The 9,427-nt window shown below is 40.7% G+C and overlaps 1 protein-coding gene across 1 annotated transcript in view; it reads right to left on the reverse strand.

Annotated features, from left to right (window-relative positions):
* The window catches only part of LOC107548737 (serine/threonine-protein kinase WNK2-like), a 54,023-nt gene extending 49,771 nt beyond the window's left edge, over window positions 1-4,252 (reverse strand). Inside the window, exons 1-2 of the mRNA XM_016229538.1 lie at window positions 3,862-4,252; window positions 2,402-3,093 (exon numbers count right to left, since the gene is read on the reverse strand). Coding sequence (XP_016085024.1) covers window positions 2,402-2,995 — 594 coding nt within the window. The 5' untranslated portion in view covers window positions 2,996-3,093; window positions 3,862-4,252. The remainder of the gene's footprint in view (window positions 1-2,401; window positions 3,094-3,861) is intronic.
* Between the last annotated feature and the right edge of the window lie 5,175 nt (window positions 4,253-9,427).

The following is a 9,427-nucleotide window of genomic DNA, read 5'->3' on the forward strand; positions in this document are numbered from 1 at the left end:
TGTCTGTCTCTGCTCTCTCGTTGTTACAGTCTCCGCCATGGTGGTTTATCACTCCCCTAGAGATAGTTACTTTACGGATAATCGGTTATCGGTATCGACCAAAATTTTTATATCGGTGCATCCCTAAAAAAATGTATGTTTTTCAGAAAATTCTAAATGGCAAAAATTGTTTTCCTTAATTGGCCTGTATTTATGTATTTACCACTGCTCGGAAAAAATGCCATACAGGTCCGGCTCCATTCAGACTCCCAGTTTTTAATATCGCGTGTTTATGCTCTGAAGTACCTATGGAGAAAATGAATGGCCAGTGCTCTGGAATCAATGCTGCTGGAACAGTCACTATCCAGACAGAGAGCGTGACGGAGGAGGATCGATGGACAGCTGCGCCAAAACACCCTGACAGGTCAATAATATCATCAACAATCTGTCACCAGGCAAACCCTCTTCAAATGATCTCTTATATAGAGCAAAGCCATCAGTGTCTGAATCCTTTAAATGAAGTTCCCTGCAGCAAAAGGCCAACGGATCTGAAAAGAATGATTTCTGAACATGGTCCATTGCACAACCTCTTAAGAACCAAATGAACAACAGTACTGACCTAGTTTGCAGTGTTTAGCATATTTAGCCCAAACACACGGGTAGACAAACCCGGACACGACTGGAGTGTGTGTTTCTGTGGGTCTGAGATCCCCATCAGCGACGCCACATTCCTGCAGCTACAGATGCTTATCGACAGAGCAAACACACACACACTGAGAAACTGCAGCTGACATGTTTTAAGTCAGGCTGAAGCTTTCAAATGCATTCGAAGAGGTGTTCAAGTCATCTGAACGTCTTTACAGGGCTCAATGATAAAAACCCGAAGCCTACTAACCCAGGCTAAAGAACGAGATAACAGTTACTAGACATACAGATACTAGTCCAACAACCCTTCACTAAATAAACATCGGAGATGTTCACACTGAACACTTCCAGTCACAAACACTGTATGTCCCTTCAGATCTGAACAGAAGCATTATGTGAGCCATTGTTATAGTTATCAAACACCAAATATAAACCACAGCCAAAAGCAACCAACCTACTCATGAAAAGCTACTTTGACATTCAATTTGTAATAAAACAAATTCCATGTTTCCCAGGCCACTGGGAGCTTGAGATTTTTGCATTTGTGGTTTCAGTTTGTCCATAAAGATTCATTGAATATTTTCATACGTGATGAAATAATGAAGGGCTTTCAAACCTTTGCAGGTTTTACCTACAAGCCCCACACCGATGACTCAAGCTTCACAATCTGTCTGCTCTTTTACAACAGACCTGTTTTGGACCCGTGACTCGATTCAACATCAATAATGAACAAATATCTGTATGACTAACAACCATTAAAGAGGGACTGAAACCTAAACGAAACACTGGCAAGGTATGCATGGCATAGACTGTAAATACAGCACCGTTGATCAGTCAGTGAGCACCAGGTAACCTTACTGTGCAATATTTCATTGTGTAAAATCTTATTCATCATGGTCAAGATGTCAACTACACTACCTCAGCACTTGTCACTACCTGCTTAATTGCACATAATGTTTGCATTTATGCTGTCTTATGTTATGTGTCTTATGTTATGTGTACTGTGTTGCATAGCATATTGTGTATATTGTATATTGCATTGTGTATAGTGCATTGTATTGAATACGTACTATGTACATTGTATATTATATTGTATAATGGTCGATCCTTTAGTGTATAATATGTGTGTGCAGATTCGTACATGGTACACCACTATTTGTAAGAATCAAGATTCAAGAAGGCGCCTGGAGGTTGCTCCACCAGAGTTTTCATTGTTGTAAGCATGTTTCCTTCCCCGTATAATGTGGCGCACCCACAAACGTTCATTGTGAATCGACATTCTCCTCCAGGTTAACTTCAAAAGCCAACGCAAGAGCCAACTTTTTACTCGTTCTCGACATTTCTGCAGCACACAGCACTAGGCTACTGATGCAGCTGTTGTTATAGCAACAAAAGAAGCCCTCGGCTGCTGTTTGTAACCAAAACACTGCCAGCTTTTTGTTTTACTAAAAAAGCGCTCGTCAACATTTTCTTGTCAAAAAAGAGGCCAAGTGTGAACAGGCCCTTAAACTAGTGCTGCACGATTAATCGAATGCGATTGTCATGCGTATCTGGTCAGTAAAGCCGGTTCTGTGATCAGCAGTAAATCTCCATCACCTGCTTTCAGATGGAGCAGCATTTACTACACAGAGCCGTAGTTCACTGACAAGATGTGCATGGCTATCACAGCTTTTGCCTAATCGCGATTGCATTTCGATTTATCGTGCAGCCCTACCGTAAACCGTTTGTTTTTCAGCAGAGATCACACACTGATCATCGAGAACATGTGGAAACACACCTGAAGTTCACACCAGGCCACCTCCACCCAGGTGTCCGTGTCCAGGCCCTTGTAGACCGTCTTGAAGGAGCCGCGGCCGATCTCGATGTCAAACTTGAGAAAGCGTCCGCCGGGAGAGGTGGCCACGGCCTTCATCTCAGCCTCCTCCTCGTTCTCCTCGCTGGCCGCCTTTACGTGAGTCTTCACGCTGTCCGCTCTGAGCTCCGTTCGCTCCTCGTCTGCACTGCCGATCTCCAGCTCTTTCTGGGCCTTCTGGCTCTCCGTGCTCGATCCCTCCTGTAAACCGGATCGGACGGCCAGAGTTCGGTCCACAATGGTCCTCAGGTTGATGCTGAGCATCTTATTCTGCTCCTCGCACTCCGGGTTGCAGTCGTCGGCCTGGGGCTCGTCATTATCGGTGAACCACAGGCTCCTGCGGATGAACCTCTGGCGTTTGGAGGAGGGATAGGAGCTAGGGTCGCTGCCGGCGCGCACCAGCGCTGAGCTCTCCAGCTTATTCACGTTCCCCTCGCTGATGGTCTCGTAGATGTTGAGCTGCAGCTCGCACTGAGAGTTGGGCACGGATGAGGCGCAGCAGTCGGGTTTGGGCTCCATGGTTTGAATCAGTCACACGTTTGTGCCGCTCAAGATCGAACCGCAGGGGAGCGGCAGCACTGACGCATTTTCCCAAACATCAGCGATAACACGTCCATCTGTGGGAACAACATATTCATCACAACGGCATTCAAGAATCATATTCAGTTTCAGGTTACACCAGGACTGCTAATAATAAATCTTCATTTCTGTCTGCATGGAATAACCTGCCACATTCGACAACAGAAAGCACCACATGCACACAGGTGTCATTTTTTAATTTTGACACCAGTGCAAATGTCCTCTAGTTTCAAATAAATTAGTCTGGTTGTGGGTTGGTGAAATAAATAAAAAAAATGTGTAGGCCTATGTAAATGTACATATTTTCTCCACTTTAAACTAAGCTTGTATGCATATTTGGTTTTATCATTAAATAAGCACACGTTTGCATATTATATAAGCAGAAGGCACATAAAACGACACATCTTTTACGAGTTTCTTAATTTAATGCACAATCACGCGGTAGGTCATTGTCAAAAATAATTAAATAAACCCTTATAAAACAATTTATGCACGAGCATTGAGCATGTTTTCACCTCTTTTTGCAAAAGTGCAAAAAAAACAAACCCGAAATTATCAGGAAAAACATTCAGTATCATTATTATTATTTTTTCAAACGAGGTGCTATGAAACATGATACATACTTATAGCATGGCCAAATGTCACTTTAAGAGTTTGGCCTCTAAATGCTAACCAATGCTGATCTAATCGACGAAGGCTTAATAATAACAATTTATAAAGACGCTAGTTTTTGTTTAGAAAATATTGCGGCTACGTCAGAATTGCTAAATGCTTCACAATCCCTCGTTAAAGCCTGCGATATCTACCGAGTAACACGGCGTGCAAACGAATGAATGCTTGAAGCGATGATGAAGAGGATGATGAGCGCGAGCTACCGCGGGTGCCACAGCTCTGATGTCCTCCGTCATGTGCTACGAACATAAAGCAGCGACGATGGGTGGCTCACATGAGAAAGCTCGCTTTGACGGTGGCAGGTCTTCAGAGCAGCGGCGGTGTTTAACGCGACAGCGGGCGGCAGAGAAGACGCGCTGGCCACCGGTAAAACACACACGATAAATCACGCGCTGCGCATTTGCAGGAGTGTGCCTCGAAGCTCAGCCGCATCTCATTCAGTTGACTGCATCTTCTGAACGCTGCTCCTTCACGCCCAGCGCCGCTGCTCCAATCACAGGATCATTCCCTGCATCCCTCTGCCTCCTCCTCACCTCTCACTCCACATCACAGCATGAGCAGGCCAAGCGAAACAGAAGGAGATATTTCGCAGGATTTCCAAGCAGCTCTTTTCCACACAGCAACAGCAAGAAGGGAACAGATCCTTAAAAGTATGCATGCAACCTCATCAAAATCATCAAGAGAGCAATGATACGCAAGTGCTATAACAAGTCTCAGTTAGCTTAACGCAGTACACGTAGCGAGGTTTTTTTAAATTCTATAATAAATAAAAATAAAACAAATTGACAGAATATAAAAAGAACAGAGAAGCTAGTGTTCGTTTTTTTAAGAGAAACAAGCAGTTAGTAAATGAATAAAGTGCAAGTCTAAAAGGGGCAGTTTTTTTTAAAGAATAATTAGAATAGAGAGTGCTAGAGTTAGAGGGTCAAATAAAGATGGAGGAGATGTGCTTTTAGCAGATTCTTGAAGATGGCTAAGGAGTTAGCTGCTCAGATTGAGTTGGGCAGGTCATTCCACCAGGAGGGAACAGTTAATGTAAAAGTCTGTGAAAGTGATTTTGTGCCTCTTTGGGATGAACAATTTAATGTGAGCAGCTATTGGTAGCCACTGCAAATTGATAAAGTATTAGCGGAAATTAAATCCATTTTTATATTTATTATTATTATTATTCAATTAAATTATTAATTGATTATTATGACTGGAACTTGTTTGTCACACAAAGGCCTGGTTTCACAGACAGGGCTTTGCACACTGAGTCTGAAATTCTCGTCCAAAATTTTCCCACATTACAAAATAAATACAATTTCATGCTGTGTCAAACATGTTTACACACTGCCTCTGAAAGTTTCTTCCGTCATAAAAAAAATCGGATCAGGTTACATTTTCTATGTTTTTAGATCCGTAGCAAGCATTTTGATAGGAACGGATGAAGAATACGAAAAAACGCATACGAAAATTCCGGACGCAGTGTGCAAGGACCTTAAGCCAGGATTAGGCCATAGATCAATTAGGAGATTTAAGTCATCTTTATAAACATGCCTTAGAAAAAAACATTACTGGTGTGCATCTTGAGACAAAACAAAGGCACTGATAGATCAGTCAGTGCAAGTTTCTTTCAGTTGAAACAGCTCAGACTTAGATTTTAGTCTGCGACTAGGCTTAAGCCTTGTCTGTGAAACCGGGGCAAAGCTGTTTGCTTGTTAAGTCGTGACAGAAGGAATTCTGGTTCCGTGGCCAAGCCTCTACTCATTTCCCTTTCTATCAATATTTTAAACATTCATAAAAGATGAATCATTGTCTGACCGTCTGAGATTTGGGTATGGACATAAAGGTCAGGACACTGTGTAGAGAAGCCACGAAGTAAAAGATGGTTGCATGCGTGGAATTTATCTCACAATTCTGACTGTTCTTCTCATTCGACAAAGAATTCAGACTGAATCTCTTTTGATTCAGAGTTTATATATCATAAGTGTTTTTTAACATGAAATAAAGGTAATTGCAAGTTTGTATCTCACAACTCTATATATATAAAAGTCTGATTTGTGAGATATAAAATCAGAATTGCAAGGGAAAAAATCTGATTTGTGAGATAAATTGTCGCAATTAACTTCTTTTTTTAATCCTGGGGTGGAAACAAGCTTGCATGAGTGTATATTAGCACTGTTTGTTTGTTTTTGGCATCTGATTTCAGTTTGGAGCCGTGATGTCAGGCTTAATGAGCAGATTGTATGACCTCAGAAATAGTGTGTGTTTTTTCCCCTGTTTGGCAGCTCCTGTTTATACTCAATGGAAAAGAGCAGCTCTGGCATTTTGCTAAAGTGGTATGGGTTTGGAACACGATGAGACTGAGTAAATGGAGACAGTACTGTTCTTTTTTCATGAAAGAAGGAAGAGGAATCATCAGAATGTTCAAAACAAGATTTCAGTGTCTCAAAAAGCATTCCAAGGGTTCCTTCATTCAAGATAAGAAAGGAAAAGAAAACAAGATTAGAGTATATTTATATTTATAATGTATTACAGAGTAAAGCCTGAAGGTGTGTTATTGAATTTCCTTCATGTGTAACACAACCCCCAGTTGGACAATAAAAGGTTTGGCTCGGATATTCACAGTGAAATTTGAGTCGTGGCACTTTCTATTTCTCTACATCTACAGGCAAGACTTGTGCCTTTTAAAATAAACAAGACAAATAGAATATATTTGTAGCCAAGCAATATTTGCCCCAAAATTGCTATTTGCATATGCATTTTTATGAATATTTAAGTTAAGATAATTGTAATTATTCTCTTTACTGGGCAAATGTAATACAAGAAGTAAGAGTTATAACCAGTATGCAGTGTATAAGAAGTAATAAATGCAGTGTGGAATTCAAATAGTCCAGACTGTGAATGCGTGAGTGAGCAACGACGTAAATACTGGATGAGTGTAAACAAGACATGATAGATCATATACCAACCCAAATAACAGAGGACCTCTTCCCATCGGTCCCTGCATCCGCTCAGAAATATTGCTGAGGTCTGAGGTCTGGAGTGAGGACACAGAAGCACAGGAGAACAGCCCAGTGTCAGCGATGGCGGCAGACACTACTGAATTAAACACGGCCGCAGGTCCTGGACTGCAGGTGGGTCACACAGACGCTAAACCTGCTAGCACACAATCCAAGTCTTTCATGGTTTATTCAGTAGTATTTCTAGAGCTGTTAGCGTATATCACTGACTGCTTAATCAGACTTATAACTGCTGCTTTATAGGCCTTCCTTTTTGTGCTGTTGCTCTCCTTAAGTGATAAAATGGGTGAAAAACTCCCATAGACAGCCAGAGCAACTGAGACCAGAAACAGACAGATCAACAAATGACAGAATCAAACATTTGTAAGAGACCTGTGAGCCAGAATTTCTCTCATGATATTCATTTATTGCAATATGATAATGTCCATCTCAGGCCTCAAAGAGCAGGAATGCAGGAATATCCTATGAAAGTACACAACTGCAACTGTCCTTACATGTGCTCGAGTTTCTATGTAAAAGAGCTTCTCTGAATAAACACAAGGAAGTGACGTTTGCATGAGTGAATGAGTGTGTGAGTGAGTGAATGAGTGAGTGTGTGCGTTTTTGTGACAAATGAGGACATAAATTTGTATAATGACAAAGGTATAACATAGGTATTACAAGGAGAAGGTGACTTTTCAGGACATTACCCCATGTCCCCACTTTTCAAAACGCTTATAAATCACACAGAATGGAGAAAGTCTCCTGTGAGGGGTAGGTTTAGGGGTAGGGTTGGTGTAGGGCAATAGAATATACGGTCTGTACAGTATAAAAACCATTACGCCTATGGGATGTCCCCACGTTTCACAAAAACATACCTGTGTGTGTGTGAGTGTGAGTGTGTGTGAGTGTGTGTGTGCGTGGTGTGTGTGTGTGTATGTGTGTGTGTGTGTGTGTGTGTGTGTGTGTGTGTGTGAGTGCGTGTGAGTGTTGGTGCGTGTTTGTGTCTGTGTGTGTGTGTGTGTGTGTGTGTGTGTGTGTGTGTGTGTGTGTGTGTGTGTGTGCACGTGCGTGCATGTGTAAGCAGTGTAACTAAAAGCTCTGTAGAGAATCAGGGAAATGTAATTTCCTTATGGTGGATCGATGAGCCGCTGGAGCGCAGCCATCCTGAGATCAACAGCATGAGAGAGAGTGAAGAGTGGTGTCTTGTCATTACGATTGCACAGTCAGCAGAGGAATACTGATAGGAAGGATGGAAGAAGAGGGACAGAAGGAAGGAAGGAAGGAAGGAAGGATATCAGCAAGAGTACAATTTAAAGCAACAGTTAACCCAAAAAATTACAATTTGCTAAAAATATTGTCTCCCTCAGACAATCCAAGATGTAGATGAGGATGTTTCTTCATCAGATCTGGAGAAATGTAGCACTGCATCAGTGTCTCAGCAATGGATGCTCTGCAGTGAATGGGTGCCGTCAGAATGAGAGTCAAAACAGCTGATAAAAACATCACAATAATCCACAAGTAATCCACAGCACTCCAGTCCATCAGTTAACATCTGGAGAAGACAAAAGCTGAAACAAATCCAGCATTAAGATGTTTTTAGCTTCCAGCTAAAATACGAGTCTATATATATATATATATATACACACACACACACACACACAGTTGTGCTCATAAGTTTACATACCCCTTGCGGAATATGCAAATATGTTAATAATTTTAACAAAATAAGAGAGCTCAATGAAAATGGCATGATATTTTTTATTTAGTACTGTCCTGAATAAGCAATTTCATATAACAGATGTTTATATATACTCCACAAGAAAAAAATTATCTGAATTTATATAAATGACCCAGTTTAAAAGTTGACATACTCTTGAATCTTAATACTATGTGTTATTTCCTTGATGATCCACGACTGTTTTTTTGTTTAGTGATAGTTGTTCATGAGTCCCTTGTTTGTCTTGAACAGTTAAGCTGCCTGCTGTTCTTCAGAAAAATCCCCGGCTCCTGCACATTCTTTGGTTTTCTAGCATCTTCTGCATATTTGAACCTTTTCCAAAAGAGACTGTATGATTTTGAGATCCATCTTTTCACACTGAGGACAACTGAGGGACTCATATGCAACTATTACAGAAGGTTCAAACGCTCGCTGATGCTCCAGAAGGAAAAACCATGCATTAAGAGCCGTGGGGTGAAAACTTTTTGAATTTGAAGATCAGAGTAAATGTAACTTATTTTGTCTTCTGAGAAACATGTAACTATCTTCTGTATCCTCTGAAGGGCAGTACTAAACGAAAAAAATATCATATTTAAGCAAAATAAGAGAAATGTACACATCTTCATTCTGTTCACAAGTGTTCTTAACTTCTGTAATAGTTGCATACGAGTCCCTCAGTTGTCCTCAGTGTGAAAAGATGGATCTCAAAATCATACAGTCGTTGTTGGAAAAATACACACAGTATCACTTAAGACTCAAGCCTATGTAAACTTTTGAACGGGGTCATTTTTATAAATTCAGTTATTATTTTTTCTTGTGGAGGATATATAAACATCTTTATTGTGAAATAGCTTATTCAGGACATTACTAAATAAAAAATAACGTGATTGTCATGAGCTCTCTTATTTTGTTAAAATTTTTAACATGTTTGCATATTCTGCAAGGGGTATGTAAACTTATGAGCACAACTGTGTATATATATATATATATATATAT

This window comes from Sinocyclocheilus grahami, unplaced genomic scaffold, assembly GCF_001515645.1.
Source record: "Sinocyclocheilus grahami isolate Dianchi unplaced genomic scaffold, SAMN03320097.WGS_v1.1 scaffold354.1, whole genome shotgun sequence".
Classification (NCBI taxonomy): domain Eukaryota; kingdom Metazoa; phylum Chordata; class Actinopteri; order Cypriniformes; family Cyprinidae; genus Sinocyclocheilus; species Sinocyclocheilus grahami.